The sequence below is a fragment of the Lissotriton vulgaris genome, chromosome 2_1 (assembly GCF_964263255.1).
Source record: "Lissotriton vulgaris chromosome 2_1, aLisVul1.2, whole genome shotgun sequence".
Classification (NCBI taxonomy): domain Eukaryota; kingdom Metazoa; phylum Chordata; class Amphibia; order Caudata; family Salamandridae; genus Lissotriton; species Lissotriton vulgaris.
The window spans coordinates 1,857,988,635-1,858,010,784 of NC_141687.1; the positions used below are offsets into that span (position 1 = coordinate 1,857,988,635).

General features: G+C 44.4%; 1 protein-coding gene across 1 annotated transcript in view; it reads right to left on the reverse strand.

Annotated features, from left to right (window-relative positions):
- Window positions 1-15,143, reverse strand: part of UBAP1L (ubiquitin associated protein 1 like) — a 108,399-nt gene extending 93,256 nt beyond the window's left edge. Inside the window, exons 1-2 of the mRNA XM_086958041.1 lie at window positions 15,027-15,143; window positions 4,761-4,892 (exon numbers count right to left, since the gene is read on the reverse strand). Of these exons, the coding sequence (XP_086814167.1) occupies window positions 4,761-4,883 (123 nt within the window). The 5' untranslated portion in view covers window positions 4,884-4,892; window positions 15,027-15,143. The remainder of the gene's footprint in view (window positions 1-4,760; window positions 4,893-15,026) is intronic.
- Between the last annotated feature and the right edge of the window lie 7,007 nt (window positions 15,144-22,150).

Consider the following 22,150-nt stretch of genomic DNA (forward strand, 5'->3'; position numbering starts at 1 on the left):
CTGACAAGCGAAGCAAAGTTAAGAGTGGGGTAGAGTAATATCATCACCATGTAGTGACACCACCCTGGGGCTGCTCACCTAGGCATCTGATATATTGTGGGTGTAAACCAGGATTGTAGGATGCAAAGGAACTAGAAAACAATTGTGTGTGTTCCTAAGGTGGCATCTTTTGGCTGTTTGAGAACATCCATGTTGAAGTATGCACTGTTAGCAGCTAGGCATGTTTATCAGCAGAACGGTGAGCAGATCACTCATGCTTGGTTCAAGCACAGGGGAGATCACAAACTTCACAGTTCCAGCATCTAGGAGGAGAAAGCACTAGTCCAAGTAGGACCGTGTTTTGAGGCAAAAAAAGCCCCGAGGTCCTTGTTCTTGAAACAAGCAAATATTCAGTTATTGGGTGAGAGGGACAATTTTAATCAAATCTAGAGGTTCTTGTCAGGAGAATTTTGTGAACTGCCTTTCTTCCCACACACATTTTGGAGGGGGACAGACAATGGAAGGAGTTGCAGACTGTAAGGGTAGAGGGATAGGCACGTCCACAGTGCTGATGGTTCGCATGTACACATGAACCCCTAAAGATGTGCAACTATTTTCAAAGACACATTCGTTCAACACACGTTTTTAACCGCACACTCAAAGTGGTGGGAAAGGGTCTATTGCAAGGAGGCTGCATTAATTTTACATGGGAGAACCGTAGACCTCAGGCTGGAATACATGTATAAGAGCTCAGAGTGCCAACAAAATATACAAATCAACAACAATCAGACAATCCGTAATAAAGGGTTAATTTAGAATCTTCCCTCAAGAACTATAGGACAACACGTTTGGTGTCAACCTTCTCCAAGCAGCAACTTGGATTCTGCAGGGAAAGCTTTGGGGCTGGTAGCCTGGTGGTCCTATGGATCAGCAGCAACAACATATTCAAACACAGAAAAACTTTTAGTGTGACAGTGAAAAATTACACAGGGTAGAACAGCTGTAACATGCATCTGCAAACCTCTGTCATCTGGCATTATGTCTTTTTAAACAAAACAAATATGAACACTGTAAAAGACTATCTGATCCTGCGCCACACTGTTAACGGCTATCTGATCCTACGCCACACTGTAAATGGCTATCTGATCCTACGCCACACTATAAAAGACTATCTGATCCTACGCCACACTGTAAACGGCTATCTGATCCTACCCCACACTGTAAACGGCTATCTGATCCTGCGCCACACTGTAAAAGACAATCTGATCCTACGCCACACTGTAAACGGCTATCTGATCCTGCGCCACACTATAAAAGACTATCTGGTCCTGCGCCACACTGTAAACGGCTATCTGATCCTACGCCACACTGTAAACAGCTATCTGATCCTACGCCACACTGTAAACGGCTATCTGATCCTGCGCCACACTGTAAACGGCTATCTGATCCTGCGCCACACTGTAAACGGCTATCTGATCCTACGCCACACTGTAAACGGCTATCTGATCCTGCGCCACACTGTAAAAGACTATCTGATCCTACGCCACACTGATAAAGACTATCTGATCCTGCGCCACACTATAAAAGACTATCTGGTCCTGCGCCACACTGTAAACGGCTATCTGATCCTACGCCACACTGTAAACGGCTATCTGATCCTGCGCCACACTGTAAACGGCTATCTGATCCTACGCCACACTGTAAACGGCTATCTGATCCTACGCCACACTGTAAACGGCTATCTGATCCTGCGCCACACTGTAAAAGACTATCTGATCCTACGCCACACTGATAAAGACTATCTGATCCTACCCCACACTGTAAACGGCTATCTGATCCTGCGCCACACTATAAAAGACTATCTGATCCTGCGCCACACTGTAAACGGCTATCTGATCCTACGCCACACTGTAAACGGCTATCTGATCCTGCGCCACACTGTAAAAGACTATCTGATCCTACGCCACACTGTAAACGGCTATCTGATCCTGCGCCACACTATAAAAGACTATCTGATCCTACGCCACACTGTAAACGGCTATCTGATCCTACGCCACACTGTAAACGGCTATCTGATCCTGCGCCACACTATAAAAGACTATCTGATCCTACGCCACACTGTAAATGGCTATCTGATCCTACGCCACACTGTAAACGGCTATCTGATCCTGCGCCACACTGTAAACGGCTATCTGATCCTACGCCACACTGTAAACGGCTATCTGATCCTACGCCACACTGTAAACGGCTATCTGATCCTACGCCACACTGTAAACGGCTATCTGATCCTGCGCCACACTGTAAAAGACTATCTGATCCTACGCCACACTGATAAAGACTATCTGATCCTACGCCACACTGTAAACGGCTATCTGATCCTGCGCCACACTGTAAAAGACTATCTGATCCTACGCCACACTGATAAAGACTATCTGATCCTACGCCACACTGTAAACGGCTATCTGATCCTGCGCCACACTGTAAAAGACTATCTGATCCTACGCCACACTGATAAAGACTATCTGATCCTACGCCACACTGTAAACGGCTATCTGATCCTGCGCCACATTATAAAAGACTATCTGATCCTACGCCACACTGTTAACGGCTATCTGATGCTACACCACACTGTAAACGGCTATCTGATCCTGCGCCACACTATAAAAGACTATCTGATCCTACGCCACACTGTAAACGGCTATCTGATCCTACGCCACACTGTAAACGGCTATCTGATCCTGCGCCACACTGTAAAAGACTATCTGATCCTACGCCACACTGTAAACGGCTATCTGATCCTACGCCACACTGTAAACGGCTATCTGATCCTACGCCACACTGTAAACGGCTATCTGATCCTACGCCACACTGTAAACGGCTATCTGATCCTACGCCACACTGTAAACGGCTATCTGATCCTGCGCCACACTGTAAAAGACTATCTGATCCTACGCCACACTGATAAAGACTATCTGATCCTACGCCACACTGTAAACGGCTATCTGATCCTGCGCCACACTATAAAAGACTATCTGATCCTGCGCCACACTGTAAACGGCTATCTGATCCTGCGCCACACTGTAAAAGACTATCTGATCCTACGCCACACTGATAAAGACTAGCTGATCCTACGCCACACTGTAAACGGCTATCTGATCCTGCGCCACACTGTAAAAGACTATCTGATCCTGCGCCACACTCATAAAGACTATCTGATCCTACGCCACACTGTAAACAGCTATCTGATCCTACGCCACACTGTAAACGGCTATCTGATCCTGCGCCACACTGTAAACGGCTATCTGATCCTACGCCACACTGTAAACGGCTATCTGATCCTACGCCACACTGTAAACGGCTATCTGATCCTGCGCCACACTATAAAAGACTATCTGATCCTACGCCACACTGTAAACGGCTATCTGATCCTACGCCACACTGTAAACGGCTATCTGATCCTACGCCACACTGTAAATGGCTATCTGATCCTACGCCACACTGTAAACGGCTATCTGATCCTGCGCCACACTGTAAAAGACTATCTGATCCTACGCCACACTGATAAAGACTATCTGATCCTACGCCACACTGTAAACGGCTATCTGATCCTGCGCCACATTATAAAAGACTATCTGATCCTACGCCACACTGTTAACGGCTATCTGATCCTACGCCACACTGTAAACGGCTATCTGATCCTGCGCCACACTATAAAAGACTATCTGATCCTACGCCACACTGTAAACGGCTATCTGATCCTACGCCACACTGTAAACGGCTATCTGATCCTGCGCCACACTGTAAAAGACTATCTGATCCTACGCCACACTGTAAACGGCTATCTGATCCTACGCCACACTGTAAACGGCTATCTGATCCTACGCCACACTGTAAACGGCTATCTGATCCTATGCCACACTGTAAACGGCTATCTGATCCTGCGCCACACTGTAAACGGCTATCTGATCCTACGCCACACTGTAAACGGCTATCTGATCCTGCGCCACACTGTAAAAGACTATCTGATCCTACGCCACACTGATAAAGACTATCTGATCCTACGCCACACTGTAAACGGCTATCTGATCCTGCGCCACACTATAAAAGACTATCTGATCCTGCGCCACACTGTAAACGGCTATCTGATCCTGCGCCACACTGTAAAAGACTATCTGATCCTACGCCACACTGATAAAGACTAGCTGATCCTACGCCACACTGTAAACGGCTATCTGATCCTGCGCCACACTATAAAAGACTATCTGATCATGCGCCACACTGTAAACGGCTATCTGATCCTGCGCCACACTGTAAAAGACTATCTGATCCTACGCCACACTGATAAAGACTAGCTGATCCTACGCCACACTGTAAACGGCTATCTGATCCTGCGCCACACTGTAAAAGACTATCTGATCCTACTTCACACTGTGAAAGACTATCTGATGCTATGCCACAATGCTTTGCTAGGATATTGGGATGTTTCTCCAAAGAGCAAAGGCTCTGAAAATTAAGTAGGAATCGGCCGGAATCAAAACGATGTCATGCTGTCTTACATATGTGAATGCCTTTCCTTAAGCTGTCCAGGCCGTTCAGATTTACTGGCCCATTGTTTGCCTGGCATGCGAGTTACTCTGCCCTAGGATATGGCCTATCAGAGGTATTAGCCACTTAAGACTCCTCATTGTGACTGAGTCCGGCCAAGATCCTTTTGCCTTCCAAGTCACTGTTCACCAGACGATCATAGTACCAGGTATCAGGTGATTCTGACCAGGACTCACCATGAGCAGCTCACTGCAGTCAGGGATATTGATGTCCACAGATATTAGTTCTGGGGCTTCCTTACTGCAGCTTGACAAGAACATTTCAGAAATTGTGAAAGGGATGCCATCGAGGTAGCTCATTGTGAAATTCTGCAGCAAGGGAAATAAAGAGCAGAGACAATTATGTTAGCACAAGCATACCAAAAGCTAATGACAGCGAGGTAGTTACAAAACTACTGGAGTATCAAATGTTATGTTACACAGTGTTTGCATAGCACACAATTCCTCAATTCCTGGAGCTCTTGGTGACTGCAGCTACAGTTAGGTCTGCATTTTTAGTTTTCCAATAGAGGATTCTCCATGGAAGACATGCGAGGAGTGGGGTGTCAGCTCATCAATCCATGGCCCAAACAGGTGTGGACTACGTTGTTTGTAATTTGTCCTGCTGGTGTTGTTTGGTTGATGAGGGCACGATCATACAACATTTCACCTAATTTATGGGCATGTGAATAGAATATTCGGTTTTCCATGCGGGGTGCTTGGAGAGGCTCAGGTCTTATGGCCCTTCCACCAACCTTGTGTCATCTTTGATCAAATTGCTACAGTTATTATAAAGCCAGTGGCCATCTGTGTGGACAGTTGACCTTAAAGCCCTGCCATATGATCTATAAGACTGTGTATTACAGTTTTTGTTTGCGGGTTGGTGAACTGTCTGTGTCTTCTGAGACTAGATTCTATTAATGCTGAAATCATCTAATTTTCAGGATTCCTAGTACTAGAGTCAGATCTGCTCTCATCACGTATTGTTCACAGTTCTATTTCCGTATGTTTTTATGATTTCGTATAATTATGCATCCAGCCAATGAATGGTTGATTCTTATTTCGTGGTAGGTAGGGCACCTTGCTTCTAAGACAGCTTATAGGCATGGCTGTGTTACTGGAAAGGGGCCAACATGAAGTCTGGGGACACCAGTAGTTTGACAGGGCAGACGGATGGTTTTACCTGTAACGTTAGGTGCCTACAAAGTGCCTTGCCCACATCTCCTGGCCTCTTGCTTTAATACTCCTAATCTTCCCAGCAACGCGTAAACTTACCCCCATCTCCGCAACATCCCACTTGATATGACCTGTGTGTACAGTACTGTACCTGTGGCTTTCTGCACCACCATTTAGTAACACCATATTGAAATGACTCAGTTTGCCTGATGTATTGCTATCACCAGAGCTTTCCCCTATTCAAAGCCCTCCCTGGCACCAGAACCCTCCTTGGCTCAGGGCATGTACCTTGTCCCAGACCTCATTCCGGTCTGCAACCATCCCCGACCACAGAATCATCCCAATCAGTATCTCCCACACCTCACGGTCTACTCAGACTCAAGGACAACCCTGCCCAGAAATTGCAGATTTCAGCAACAAAAATTGTTTCTAGTTCAAACAGGTCAAAAGTTACAAAACAAAAGGCGACTTGCCTTCCTGCACACTGGAAGGCTCTTCGCAAAGGCTGACTGGTCATCTTGCAGTTGCTTATTGCTGTATTTGGATGTTAATTTTGTATTAATTAAGATGAACTGTTTCTTCGGACCCTGTTACCAAGTGAAAGAAAGCACAAAATAATGAAGTAATACTTTCACAAAATGTACCGTATTACGCCGTATAATTTGCCTTTTCTTGCTGCATGATTTGCTCCTCCTCTGCCGCATATTTCCAGTGGCCCTGATTTCAGTGGAAAGCAATACCTAGAACTAGATTGAAAACGATCAAGTAGATTGTCTCACCAATTCCAACACCTCCCACAAATACCAATTATGTCAGGATTTGTGAAAAGGGGAGTTGAGAGACAGGACGATAATTAGCTGGGGTGAATGTAGCCGTTTTTTTAAATAAGGCTAAAACTGCTAAAAGTGTAATAGAGCTCATAAGATGAGTAGGTAAGAATAAGAAAATGAAAAGGGCTAGAAATGAGTGTTTTAAGGTTGTACCTAATGGCTAGATCTTATAGGAGAAAATCGACTCCAGGATATTGGTCACAGTCTACATTTTTTAATTAATTTGTTGCTCAAAACGTGGTAAATGTATTTTGGTGTTGTAGCTTAACGGGACACACACAGTTTTATGATGAGCAAGTAAAATGACCTTGGATTTTTTTTACCAGGACAAGTAAATTAAAAAAAAAATCAAAACAATCCTGATAAGTAAGCTAGGGGGTGCTTTTGGGTGGTCTTAATTGAGACTAAAATGTTTGGTATCCCAGGAGGTCGGGATCGAGCACTAGCCAAGGACAGCTTCTTTTTGAGATTCATTAGTACTAGAGAATTGTGTTGAGGTTTAGGATGAGCGGTCCCACCAGTGTGGGTCTCTGCATTATATCGCAAAAGTAGCTCATGTACCATCCCAATGTGAAGCCACAAGAACACCTCTGAATTGAAGGGACAGGTGGGCAGACCCGAACACCTCAGAACCTAAAACTCTTGGTGACCACTTGTTGGATGGTCTTATGGATGGTCCAACAGTCGGCAACGAGGGTCCTTCCCTGTCTCGGAAGCCCGGTCTTGGAAGAACTGTTTACTGGGGGTTAGGGGTGAGTCTGCTGAAAAGAGGAACAGTTTGATGCGGTGGCACAAAGTACTGGGAAAGCGGGTATGGCATGGTTGCGTCAAGAACACTCCAACAACATCCAGGGAGAGGAATGTTCCCAAAGAGTCAATTGCAGCCCATCGATATTGTACAACAGGGTCTGCGACATAAGCACAAGCTCATGAATAAAAAGAGGAAACTAACGGGTTGTGAAAATGAAGAAAAAAATCCTGGATGTAAAAAAAGCACGGAAAAAGAATAAACTTTTTTTTATCCTGTGCAAAAAGTGCTCTAATCAACCACGGTGTAAACATTCCATTAGCCTAAACAAAGATGGGGCTGGACAGAGGGATGCAATTCATGTCATTTTAATGTTTACTATGGAAATAGTTTTAGAAATGCAATGTGGACGGTCGTCTGAGTCCGTCAGCTCCGTATCCCTGAGGGAAAACGTACCCGCCAAACCAGCCAAATCCTATATCAAAGCAGAGAAACAGGCAGGGGAAACTTCCAGGCAACAGAAGAGCTGACCGAAAGCAGGGGAAGCAACCACAGCACCGAGTAATCAGCTCCGAAACTTGCCGAGAGCAACAACAACAGGAAGCACAAAATGGCGCCCTGAGCTTGCTGGAGCCAACAAGTGAAGCAGCAACAGAGCAACTTAGAGCGAGCAGAAGGGGAGCGCCAAGAAACACCACAACCACGCAAAGCAGAAACGGAGAGCCACATCAAGCGTTTTGTGGCTGAAGGTACTTACAGAAGAAGCGCCGCTGCAGACACCCCCACTGATCCGCACAAAATAAGGCGAACACACAAGGCACAGCAGGCAAGTGAGGTAAGCCCGCTAGACCCGGTGACCCCTCAAGCGAAACGAAGAGGAGCGACAGATCGGGAAGATCGGAAAACCGGAAGCGACAGGGGAAAGGGCGCCATTGCCGGAAGTCTTCCCCAACTCCAGGCGGAAGACGAAGACCGGAAGCGGAAGAGCGACCATCGCCGGAAGGTCCTGCACAGACAAGAAAGCTGCAGGGAATCACACCGGTAGGTTGCGCGCAAGCCCCCACCCCCAAGCGGAACAGCGGGGAAGAGCACGAACGGAACCGGAGGGGACGCCAGACCCAGCGGTGCGGAGGAGGCGGGATCACTGCCGGTGGTGCAAGCGAGGTGGCACAGGGCTGGGAGGAAGCACGAGAGCCACAACGGAGCGGAGGAGGCGGTACAGGAACAAGTGACAGAACCAAGGGAGGAGTGTCCAAGGGGCGGCCGGCATACTTATCAAGCACAGCACAGCAGCGGTCAGGATACAGCAAGGCAGCAAGCCAAAGCCGGGCAGGGGACAGAGGGGGAGCCAAGATTACGCCAGAGCAAAGGGCAAGACCCCTAAAGGCGGCCGCACCACATAACGAATGCGCAAGACCAGGGCATGAGCCAGTGCCAAGTCCGCAAATACTGGAGCTAGGTGACCATACTGGTCTTGAGGCAACAAGTCCAGGAAGCAGAGCCACCTTCAGCAATACAGCGGACGGCGAGCAGGCGGGGCCAGATAAGAAGCACAATCACAACACCCCAGCCTACACCCCCTGAACGCCAGACGCAAGGAAGCGGCCCCAAGGCATCAAGGAGCAAAGCGGCTTAGACAAAACGCGAACGAGACAAGGCACACGCTGGCAGGACTTAAGGCAAAGGCCAGAACGAGGCACATCAGAGAGCCCAGCAGATACAGACCGCAAGGTATTTTTGCGCCAGCGTCAAAGGCAACAGACCTACCCAAGGCGATCCTAGCAGAAGGGCGGCTAGGCAACATCCTATCCAGGAGGGGCATTGGAACAATGGCAGGCAACGAAGGGAAGGCAGTGGGAGACCAAATAAAGCCCAAGATAGACAACCAAGGATCCCCTGTGAAAAACAATAAGGGCGAAACAGTCACCCTAGAAACGATCTTACGGAGAGTAAACGAAGGGAACGAAGTGGGGAAAGAGACGAAGCTCAAAGTGGAGAACATGCAGCTTGAGATGGCGGCTATAAGAGCGGACCTCCACAAAACAAACACAAGAATTGAAGCGACAGAAGGCAGAATAAGCTCAGTGGAGGACGAAACAAGGGATAACACCAAGGCCATAGCAGATCTGCAGAAGGTCACGAAAGCCATGCAAAAACAGCTAGCGGAGAAGGACGACAGGGCAAGAAGAGGCAACGTAAGGATCCTGGGAGTGCCGGAAGGAACAGAAGACAGAGCGGGATCATGCGCAGCCATGCTAGAGGAGATGATCCCCAAACTCACAGGCATCACCTTTGATAGAAGGTTCGAGGTGCAAAAGGCATACAGAATACCAGCAGGAAAACCAGCAACAGGCAAGGGGCCGAGGGCAATAATATGCAACCCGCTTAGACTAAGCCAAACAGACGCCATCTTCGCCTTTGCCAGGAAAAACCAGAACCTGAAGTGGGGAGGAAGCAAGATCGTACTAACCCAAGACTACTCCAAACCAACGGTAGAGTCAAGAAAAGGCTTCTTGTCCCTCAGAGAGACACTGCGCAGAAGAGGCGCTACCTTCGGCTTCGTCGGCCCTGCTAGATTCAAAGTAACAGATAAGTGGAAAACAATGATTTTTGAGTGCCCGGAAGAACTAAGGAGATACCTGCAAGGCCCACCCGTGGAGGAGATGGAGGAAAACAAAAGCCCCGGAGCAGCGAAAAGAAGTGCCTCACCAGACGAGAACGGACACTCTGAATAAGACACACTACATACGCCAAAGCAAAAAAACAAAAACACCAAAAAACACAAGACAACATATCTACCTCATGATACCCAGGACAGTAAAAATAAAAGGAACTATAACCAGACTCAAGAGCCCGGCTGCAGATCCAGGACTACAGATCAAGGCTTTCCAGCAGTCTGCAGCGAGAACAACACACCCAAGGTCAACTAAGGCACAACTTGAACGAGACAATCACGATGCGGAGGAAGACGGTGCCTTTGCTCTTTCCTTGGTCTCATTTTCTCCTCGCATCAAAGCTACACCGAGGAAGGAAACTAACTCTACCTCAGGGAAAGATGCGGAGCGAAGGAACTTTGTCGTCGCACACCCACTCAGCAAGTAAGGGAAGGGGGGAGGCGGGAGGGACGGGTGGGGGAGAGGGGGCGAAGGAAGCGGGGGGGAGCGGGGTGCACATACATGGGCCTACTTACTATCATCTACTTTCTCTCTACTTTCTCTTTCTCTATACACTCACATGGAGGAGCAATACACGCAAGCGTAGGGGGATGGACCCACACACAACTCTTAGACCAAAAAGACGCAGAGGAAGGCCACTGGTAATGCGAAAAACAGAGCAGTGTAAATGACAAACAGCAACCAGAGCAGCATAGTGTCTGACATTAAAATAGTGTTCCTAAACGTCAAGGGTCTGAATAGCCCGGTGAAAAGGAGGAAGGTGCTCGAACACCCCAGGAAACTTAAAAGTGACATATATGTGCTCCAAGAAACGAGATTACAAGCAGAGGACATCAGGCGCATAGGGGCCAGTTGGATAGGCGAGGTGCAGGGCTCACCAGCACAGAATAAGAAGAATGGGATAGTAACAATCATAAGCAAAAACTCCAAAATAGAAGTTGTAGACTCTCAAGCAGACACCCAAGGAAGAACGCTTATAACGACCCTCAGAAGAGCGGGGGAGACATTCCATGTAGCAAACATATATGGTCCCAACAGTGAAGACAGACCATTCTGGGAGGGGGTAGGTGCACAACTATATACACTACCGCTAGGAGATCTGCTGATCGTCGCAGGAGATATGAACCAAGTTCTTGACCCAGCAATTGACAAGCACCCATACAGACCAAGCCAATCAACAAGCAATCCCAACATCCTAAAGAACCTCTGCTCCAAACTAAGACTAAGAGACCCATGGCGCATAAGCAACCCAGATGCCAGAGAGTACACATTCTACTCCAACCCACACAACTCATATAGCCGAATAGATTACATCCTAATGTCAGAAACACACACCCACCTCATAGACCACACAGAGATAGGACCCAGAACAGTATCAGACCACTCGCACATAAGCCTAACATTATCGGGCAAGCACAACGAAAAGCCAACCCGCAGATCGCGATTCGATGACAGCCTGCTCCAACACACCTCAGCGAAAGCCAAGATAGAGGAGGCGATAAAAGAATACTTGCTAATGAACGACACACCAGACACAAACAGGGAAGTACTATGGGACGCCCTGAAGGCCACCATCCGGGGAACAGTCATGACACTCAAGGGCAGGATGAACAAAGACAGGAACAAGAGAATTGCAGACCTAGAGAAAGAGATTAAAAAACTTGAGAACAGCCACATAGCTAGAAGATAAGAGCACACTCACGAACCTGACCAAACTGAAGTACGAACTTAACAGAATACTGAGTGAAAGAGCAGGCACTTGGATTAATAAATACAAATCTATTAACCTCTGCACTGCAAACAAAGCGGGCAAAAACCTAGCATCCTACCTGAGAGGGAAACAGAAACACCACACGATAGGAGCCATCAAAGACAAACACAGCAAGTCCCAGACCTCAAACAAAGACATCCTAGAGGTCTTCAGGGACTTCTATGAGGGACTGTACACCAAAGATGTAACACTAAAGAAGGATGGGGGCAAAGAGCTGCTAGATAACATAACCACACCCACACTATCAGACCAAGAACGAGACATCCTAGAAATGACCATAACGGAGGATGAGATAGAGAAAGCCACGCAAAGCCTCAAAGATAATAAAGCACCGGGGCCAGATGGTTTCACAGCTGGCTTCTATAAGCAGTACCTAAACACACTCAAACCCACAATGAAAGAGGTATTCACAGAATGTGCCCAGAGCGGACGCATGACACCCTCAATGGCTGAGGCAAACATAATTGTTATACCAAAAGAAGGGAAGGACACAACAGAGGCGAAGAACTTTAGACCGATCTCCCTCATAAATGTGGACTGCAAAATCTACGCAAAAATATTGGCCAACAGACTCAATGCATACCTACCGAAACTCATACACAACTCTCAAGTAGGCTACCTTAAAAACCGCATGTCACACAACAATACGAGACTTCTATGCCACATAATTAACCACTCCTCCCGAAGCGACAACGCAGCAGTCATGATAGCCCTGGACGCTGAGAAAGCTTCCGATAGAGTTTCATGGCCTTTCTTAGACCGTTGTATGGGGAAATTCGGGTTAGGTCCAAACTATAGGAAGATGGTGATGGCTCTATACGAGGACCCCAAAGCAAGGGTGGTGGTCAACGGTGGCACATCAAACATACTCAACCTGGGAAGGGGAACTAGACAAGGATGCCCTCTGTCACCAGCCCTATTCCTACTAGCCATAGAAACGCTCCTCACGATGATCAGAACTAATGTGGATATTGTGGGGATACCAATAGGGGGAGAAACTTTTAAGCTAGCAGCATACGTGGATGACGTACTAATAGTCACAGAAGACCCAGAGAGATCCATCAAAGCACTGACTGACACCATTGACAAATACGCACAGGTCTCGGGGTACAAACTCAACAAAGACAAATCGGAGTGCAAACCTTTAAACATCCACACAACAAGAACGGTATTAGGAACGTCAGGACTAACATGGCAACCGAAACCCATAAAATATTTGGGTATCCTCTTTGAGAGAGACCTAAGAATGACACTGGAACACAACGAACACGCAACAATACAGAAAATTAACGACAGGGTAGAAGGGTGGTCCCCCAAATTCACAACATGGTGGGGGAGGATAGAAGCAATAAAAATGATGCTCACACCGATGGTCAACTATATGCTAACCATGCTCCCACTGACTAACACAGAGGGCTTCCACAAGAAACTAGACAAGGTACTGAACAACTTCCTGTGGAGGGGGAAAACACCCAGAATAAGCCTACACAAGCTAAGGCTATCAAAAGATCAGGGCGGCCTGAACATAACGAATTTCAAACGATTCCAGGTAGCATGCATAGCCAGACAGGGGCTACACTGGCTAGACCCAAGACAGGAATACACCCCAGCATGGCTAACATTTGAGCGTGGACTACTAAAAGGCATGAACCCCATCACCCTCCTCACAGCCACACGACACCCAGCAGTGAAGGACAACCCTGTCCTCAAGAACACAAAGACAGCTCTTCTGAGCGTCGACAAACTACTGACAACAAGCATCAGGGGAGGCCAATTTGAATCCCTCTGGCACAACCCCATTTTAAGATACAGGGATAAGGTTCTAGACATGCATGAATGGTACAGACATGGTATATCCACGGCCCAAGACCTTCAGAGACAGGGCGCGAACACAACTTTCGACACACTCAAGGAAACGCACAACCTGCAAAACATAGAACTCTACAACTTCCTGAAAATCAAAGTAGCAATTAGGAAGGCAAACCTTAACAGCCGGACACCATCGCTCATACAACTTGCAGCCAGTCTCAACACATTAGGACACCAAGTAGCTCACCTATACAAAGCCCTCCGCCCCAAAAACACCAAACTCAACGATAAGGTCACAAACTTCTGGGGGACGTTAGCATGGAAGGAACTAAGCGAGGCCGAGAAAGCAGAATTATGGAGATTGACCACTAGAAAAAAGATAACTGCATCGCTAAATCAGACCAAATACTGGTTAGTGCATAAGGCATACTGGACACCGGCCCGCCTGGCCACCCTGGGGATCCGAGAGAGTGACACATGCTGGAATTGTGACAAAGGAAGGGGAGATTTAGAACATCTTCTGCTCAGCTGTCCTCAGATCAAGGAATTCTGGGATCGAATTGGGAAGCTTATCAATGAAATCACTGGGGTAGCCATACACATAGATTTCCCGAGTCTAGTCCTGGGCTTTGCATCCCCGTCCATCACAACAACAGAAGACCGTGACCTCATTGACCTACTGCTGACGGCTGCAGTCAAAATAATCCTAAGCAACTGGAAAGACACCAGGAAAGCTACACCACAGGCGTGGCTCAACTGGGTCACATTCCTAAGAGGGGCAGATAACATCACAGCGAAACACTCACCGAAAACACACAGGCAGTCAAACATATGGGGGCCCCTAGACCTCTACCTATCTTCACATAAACCCTCCTAGGCGCAGAATCTAGACACCCAGCAAGGGACACACTATGGGGACCCACACTCTAACAAAAAGAAACCAGCAAGAAAGAATCCTCTCCTATCTCTTCTCCGACCTCTATCCCTCTCTATCCTCTCTATCGTCCGGGGCGTGGACGAGTATACCCACCAGGCAGCGCAAAAGGGGAGACAGAAGACAACGCCAAGCAAGACTCGGAAAACGAACTTTTTTGAACTATTCGAACTATCCGACCTTTCGTACCATTGCAAAGACCGAACTATTGCAGGACAAGGAAGGCCGGCGGCCAACACTCTATACCCCCCCCTCCCCCGTGGCGCCTTTTTCATTCCTTTTTTTCTGTTCTCTCTCTCCTCTCTCTTTCCTCCACTCATGTATGCTCCATGTAAATATATATTTTTTTATACAATAAAAAACTACGGAAATTTAAAAAAAAAGAAATGATATGCTCTCTATGTGTGACCTGAAACCTATAAAATAAGCATAGCATAACTGCAAACGAGAACTGGTGTTATTCGTGATGCAAAAAAATACGGTCTGTTGTACGTTGTGTGAACGGTCATTACTATAATTACCTAACTACTGGCAGGCGCTCCCCACTCGTCACGTGCACGTTTCTACACAGCTGGGCGTTGGCGCGTCACATCGCAGCCTGGTACTCCACTTTACATCTGGAACAGCCAACTGGGTCTACAAAAGTTGAGATGTAGCACGTCATAACACTACACTTTCACTATCCACAATAGGTTAGAAATTACGAAGTGTCACTGGTGCAAAACTAAGTGGGAGCACAAATACAAAGATTGTGTTATTTACATTTTATTGGAAAGCATCTTTCTCACATCCACAGACAGAATTTATTTTACAGACTGTGGGGTCAAGGTGTGGTCTGACGCCAGTGCAATAACTCCCCTTCGTCATCATATTTGAAAGCCTGCCATTACCCTCACACTATACATGTACTCTTCACTAGAAGAAAATACCATGAAGAAGCCCTTCACAGATCATTTCTCACCTGGGTGATGACTTGTAATTTTCTGGTGCAACTTGATGCCTCACAGTATTCACAAAATGTTATATTAAGGAAACATGTTAGATTAATTCAACTGTTCTTCAGTTATAATTTCGAAACAGGTACATTATATTATATTTGTAATTTCAGGTACCCTGTACACACACGTTGAGGAGAGAACTTTTTCTTTGTTGGTCCTGAGGAAGGTGGTATAATTGTAGACCTGGCGTGGAAATTCACGATTAACATCTGTGTCACCTGAACCTTAGAAATTGTGTGTATATATGTATGAATGAGTAAGCGTGAATGTTGATAAGTGTGTTTTCGACAGGGTCTTTGTTCCTTATTACAAAATTTCCTTTCTCTTATATATATATACTGAATTGTAAAGACAAATGAATTGTTTATTGAATTTTAATGATGAAATTTATATGTATCATAGATGAATTTGCAAGTATACATGGAAAAATAGTAAAATAGAAGGGAAAAAGTCTTTTTTGATATACTACCAAAAAAATGAATAAAACACCAAAAATGAGATATTGTGTACCTGTGTCAATCTGAAGGCTTTTTGATTAATTATATGAGCTATGCCATATAAGTAAGTGTGAATAGGCCACGGGGGAACTTTATCATGTTTTGTTAGATACTTTCCTGTCTTTTCCCTGGTCATAAATTAACTTTAGAGGGGGTCCCAAACCTATGCTGCCCTTGAAAGCCCCACCTTTGCATATCCAGCACAATCCGTCTCTAGAACCACCATCTACACAGGCTTCACCTGTACAGATCTGCTCTTGTATCTCCACACTATATGCAATGCAAGAACCACCAAGGTGGATGTTTCTGCTGTGATGTTGCTGAAAGGCACTGCAGCCGGTGTCACAAGCCCGATACAGTGGGTCTCAGAGTGAATAAGGGAAACATTTAGTGGTATCAGATGATCTTGGATAATGTCAACCTTGCGGTATTCTGAAAAAATATTGAAATTAAATATCGAGATACATAAATATTGAGTTGGAAATAATGTGATACAAAAATATTGTGTGCAAGAATATCATTGGCAAGAACATTGATTTCAAGGTAAGAAATATCAATTAAAAAATATATCTAAAGTGTTAAAATAGTTTAACCCCTTTTTGCACCGCACGCAAGGGGTTAATATCCATGTTGTAAATATTGTTTACAAAAATATTGGTGTTAATATGGTTATTTAATTATTTTTACTATATATTTTAATTGTGTACGTTATAAATTGTGTGTATAAGTGTTAATCTTTTTTTATTTAATGTAATCATTTTTGGTCACTTTCAGTACCACAGGGGGTTTAGAGTTTATAGAAGTAAAGGGTGGGAAGTAAATTCATTATAATTAATAAATAATGCATTTTTAATTAATATTAGTCATTTATGTCAATTGTGTAACTATTTTTTTAAGTTATGTTTTAGGTGCAGGTTGTGGGTTTGTAGGGGTTTAGGGTAGGAAGTAATTATTTAATTGACAATTTTTTAAATTGTGTAATGAATGTATTTATTTTTGGGGGTTTTCTATGGACAAGGGTGTGCAGGAAATTAATTAAAATAATTTAAAAAAATGTATAATACTTATGTAATTAATCATTATGTAAATTGTGTATATAAGCTATTGTTTAACTTTTATATTAGGTGTGAGTTGTTGAATTTGTAGGGGTAAAGGGTGGGAAGTTAATACAATTAATTTGTTGATTATTAATCGATAACTGTAAATTACAAAATAATTTTTTTAAATACATATATATGGTGTGGTTTGTTGGTTTTGTAGGGATAAAGTGTGGGAAGGTAATTAAATATAATAATTTTTTTACTAGTTAACTACTAATATTTTAATTGATAATTATGTAAAATATGTCAATATAATTGTTTTAATATATTTTAGGTGTGTGTTGTGTAGTTTGTAGAGATATAGGGTAGTACATTGTATAAGTAATACATTTAAAAATACTTAAATATTTTTTTAAATGTTTATTATGTTACGTGTTGTGCTTTTTAATTGTAAATAACATTGAATTTATTTTTGTTATCATTTTCGGAATATTTTATTATTAGGCTTATAAAGCGTGCGGCTACCCCCAACGGGGGTGTCCCGGCGCAACGGACTTAGAGCAGCAGAAATATCTAGCGCTGCTATAGGTTGGAGAACAGCCAGGTTTTTAGGTTGCGCCGAAACAGATTCCGATTCAGACAACCGCAGACACAGTGGAAGGCTGTTCCACAGTTTAGCAGTCACAACGGCAAATGCTTTGCCCCCCCCCATTCTGGAGCGGCGGAAGCGAGGAGGGCGGAGAAGGCAGAAGTGATTAGATCTGAGAGCTCGAACAGACTGAACAAGCTTAAGCCTGGACCTGAGATAAGCAGGCCCTTGGCCCTTCAGCGCTCTGAAAGCCAGGACCAAGGCCTTAAACTGGATGCGGTAGGTCACAGGCAACCAGTGTAATTTCATCAGATATGGGGCTATTGAGTGACGATAGGGAATGTTGCATATCAGCCTTGCTGCAGCATTCTGCACAGTCTGCAGACGTTTATTCAGATAGGCTGGAGCTCCCACATAGAGGCTATTGGCGTAATCCAAGTGAGATGTAATAAGCGCATGGTTGACGGTCCTACGTGAATCCAGCGGCAGGAAAGGGAGAAATTTGCTGATCATACGGAGTTTGCCAAAGCATGCAGAGGTGACCTTATAAATTTGAGTCTTGCAAGACAGTTCATTGTCAAATTGGAAACCCAGATTTCGAGCTGAACTTACCGGAACCGGGGAAGGGTTAAGCTCAGACGGCCACCACAGCAGGGAAGGAAGTGGAGAACTTTGATTGAAAAACAGCACCTCGGTTTTATCCGTATTGGGCTTGAGGGTATTGAGGGTCATCCACAATGAAATGTAATTGGTATTTTAATTATAATACTTGTAATAATTTATAACATGTATTTAACATTCTTATAAATGTAATTTTTGTAATAAAAGTTTATATATAGATTTTTTATATTTAAATATTTATATTTTTTGTCATTTAGAACTGTTTTGAAAATATTTTATTTTTGTGAAGTTAACTAGTCTGTCTGTAATGTCGTACTTAATGCTATGAGAATAGTACATTTTACCCCTCTGCAATCCAACACTTTCCCTACTGTTGCACTGACTGGAGTGGGAATAGCAAATGTTACCCCTCAGCAATCCAACACTTTCTCCGGGGCGGCTCCTCCGCTAACTAAGGCAGAGGAGCGACGCTCCACTAAGTACAAAAAGAAAAAGAAAATGATAATATCGCAACATTAAAAGATTCTTCTTGGAACCAGTCAGGTTGGGGCGGGCTGGACTTGCCTAGGATGGGAAAGAGGAGTGGTTCCTGCTGCACTAAAGTGCGCATGACGGTTTGGCACGCTGTCTTGGGGCCAAACCGTCATTAACACATTGCATGTTCTCCACCCAGGCTGCAATACAGCCTGGGAGGAGAACATGCCTGGCCTCCTAGTCCCTATCTGAGCGCCGAACCACGGCACTCAGACCAATCACAATGCTGCCATAGCAGCGCTGTAATTCTTCAGGGGATTCGGGCGTGCTGGGTGCTTCTTTTCCTGCACCAGAGAAGAGGCGGCTGGCGATCAGCCAAGATAAGGTATGTTTTATATCCTTCTAAACCTCCCTTCCCCTCCCCCTTGCCGCCATTCCCAACTAGCTGCCACTGCCCTTTCCCTACTATTGCACTGACTGGAGTTGGAATCGTAAATTCTACCTTTCGGCAATCCAGTACTTTCCCTACTGTTGCTCAGAGTGGAGTTGGAATAATAATTTTTATGTGGCCTTTGGTCCAGCTTTCTTCCTACAATTGCACCTACTGGAATGGGAATAGTAATCTTTCTCCAATCTCAGGCCAACGCTTTCCATACTGTTGCATAGATTGTAGTGGGAATAGTAAATGTTATTACTCCGCAATCAAATGCTTTATCTACTGTTGTACTTATTGGACTGGGAATAGTAATTTGTACTTCTACTGGGTCCAACGCTTTCCCTACAGTTGTATGGATTGGAGTGGGATGAGTATATGTATTCTTAGAATTGTATAGTTTAGTTTATATTGTTTACATTTATATTATGTATTTGTGCATTTAAAATTATAATATTTTTATTGAGTAATGTTTTAATAAGTAATATTTTTAGTAAATTGTAATTTTCGATGTTAACTTTTTAAATTGTAATTAAATTGGTAAGATTTGTACATTTTTCATGTTATTGGGTACATATATTTGTTAAATTATTATATTATAAAAAAGTATTGAATATAAATTGAAATTATTAGTTTAATAATATTTTTACATTAGATATATATAAATAAACATACATAATATATGTGTTTTCCTTTTGTAACTAAGTATATTAGTTATAAATAAATTTTACATTAGTTAATTATATTAAAATTTTGTTATATTACTATTTCTTTTTAATATATTTAATGCTTACAATTAATATATATATATATATATATTTTTGCTCCTTTTCCTCTGTAGTTCCCAAAGAAAACAAGCACTCGCGGGAGGAGGGTCAAACAGTTTTTATTCCTGACCCTCTGAGCACCAGACGCGTTTCGGCTCCTGCCTTTGTCAGTGGTACACTGACGCGCCATTTTTTCTGTTTTAAATATCCCCCATGTGATACAAACAAATGGAGATGGAAATGGGACTATTTGCCCAACTTCTTCGGCCATCTTAGAACTGTTCTTTACATTGTAATACATGCTTTTACATTTTCATTGCGCCCTGCGTGGGCTTACTTTTCATGCACTATTTTATGTAATGATTTTACATTCCATTATGTTATTCGGCCCTGGATGGGCTTTTTGTAAATGCCAGTTCATTATAACAATTTGCTCTTTCCATCTTCCAAGAACTTTGTGCAAATCATAATATAACACCCACACCCAAATTAAACAAAAAAGTTCCTCGCAATATTAAAACCATTTTGTGTTTTCCTGATCATTTTCTCATACTTCTCTTACGGTCAACTGCAACTGTGCACTACTGCTCAACACTACCCTGGGAGTTAACATAATGGAATGTAAAATCATTACATAAAATAGTGCATGAAAAGTAAGCCCATTCAGGGCGCAATGAAAATGTAAAAGCATGTATTACAATGTAAAGAACAGTTCTAAGATGGCCGAAGAAGTTGGGCAAATAGTCCCATTTCCATCTCCATTTGTTTGTATCACATGGGGGATATTTAAAACAGAAAAAATGGCGCGTCAGTGTACCACTGCCAAAGGCAAGAGCCGAAACGTGTCTGGTGCTCAGAGGGTCAGGAATAAAAACTGTTTGACCCTCCTCCCGCCGAGTGCTTGTTTTCTTTGGGAACTACAGAGGAAAAGGAGCAAAAATACAAGCGAGGTTCGCCCCTCGCAGCAATGCACCCGTGCTAGAGTGCGCGACCTGGCGAAAAAAGGCAGCAAAATACAAAACGCCGCGCACCGCCTTTTCCCACGTGGAGAAAAGAAAGGATATCGACGTACTGACCGAGAGTGCGAAGAACCGAAAATCAAAGTGGGTGAGGTGCACGAGGGAGCTTGAGCAGGAGTTTTAACAAAGCAATAAAAACTCCAAGAAAACATAACGACATCGACGTGCCATGTACAGCGAGACAGACCGCCAGGAGGCGGCAGAAAATGTTTTTAAAAAACGCACACAGGCAAGTGTGACAAAAAAGAAAAAACAAAATGAAACACAAGGGTCAACAGCAACGGTAACAACTTTGTACAGCAAATTGGAAAGATTATTTGAAAGAGAAATTAGAAAGTGGTGGGAAGCCACGTCACTACAGAACTATGTGGAGGTGAAACGGGTGCCTAGGGGACTGAGTATATTCAGTCCCAGCCTACGAGAACCCGGACCCCAAGCTTCTGGAGGAATGGTCGGAGTACACAGGAGATTTTTGCCAAGGACTGTTAAAATTGCTGATAAAGTTCGCGTGGAGCGATCATGAAAAAACACGCGAGGAAATAACAGAACTTGAAAAAGAAATAGAAGCATTAGGGGAGGAGAGTAAAAGGCTGGAAGAACTAAAAAGCGCCATGACAAAACGCCTAAAAGCATACGAAGACAAAATCAGGAAACGAAAACAAGAAAAATTTGAAAGAGACGAAGGAGACTATGCAAGGGGCAGGGTACTAACATTCGCTAAGCGATATGATGCTCAGGTGAAGGCATTGAGAGCGAGTAAAAAAGTCACAACAAGAGGAGAAGAATCGGGAGATACAACCGAATCCGAGGTCTCAGAAAATGAGGAGGCACAGAGAGATCGGGAAGCAGTATCAGCTGCAGATAACCAACTCCCTTTTCACGACGAATATCAAATAATCAGAACGACACAGCAACAAGGAGGCAGAGGGAAGCCTCCAGAACGACAACAAAGAAACGCCCCACGCGGAGGAGCGGTGAGTGGAGAAAAAAGCAAATACTCGCCACCGTTGACTCGCAGCGCCAAATACAACAAAAGACGATAGAGGGGAATGAAGAACAAACAGATGAGAAGAACTTAACAATTGTGAATTTGAGTCAACACAACCTCACAGAGGAGGAAACACACGTTCTGAAATTAGGTCTCTCCTTTTGTCCATCTAAACCGCTGGAATACACACAAACCAAAATAGACTTATACAAATTTGCG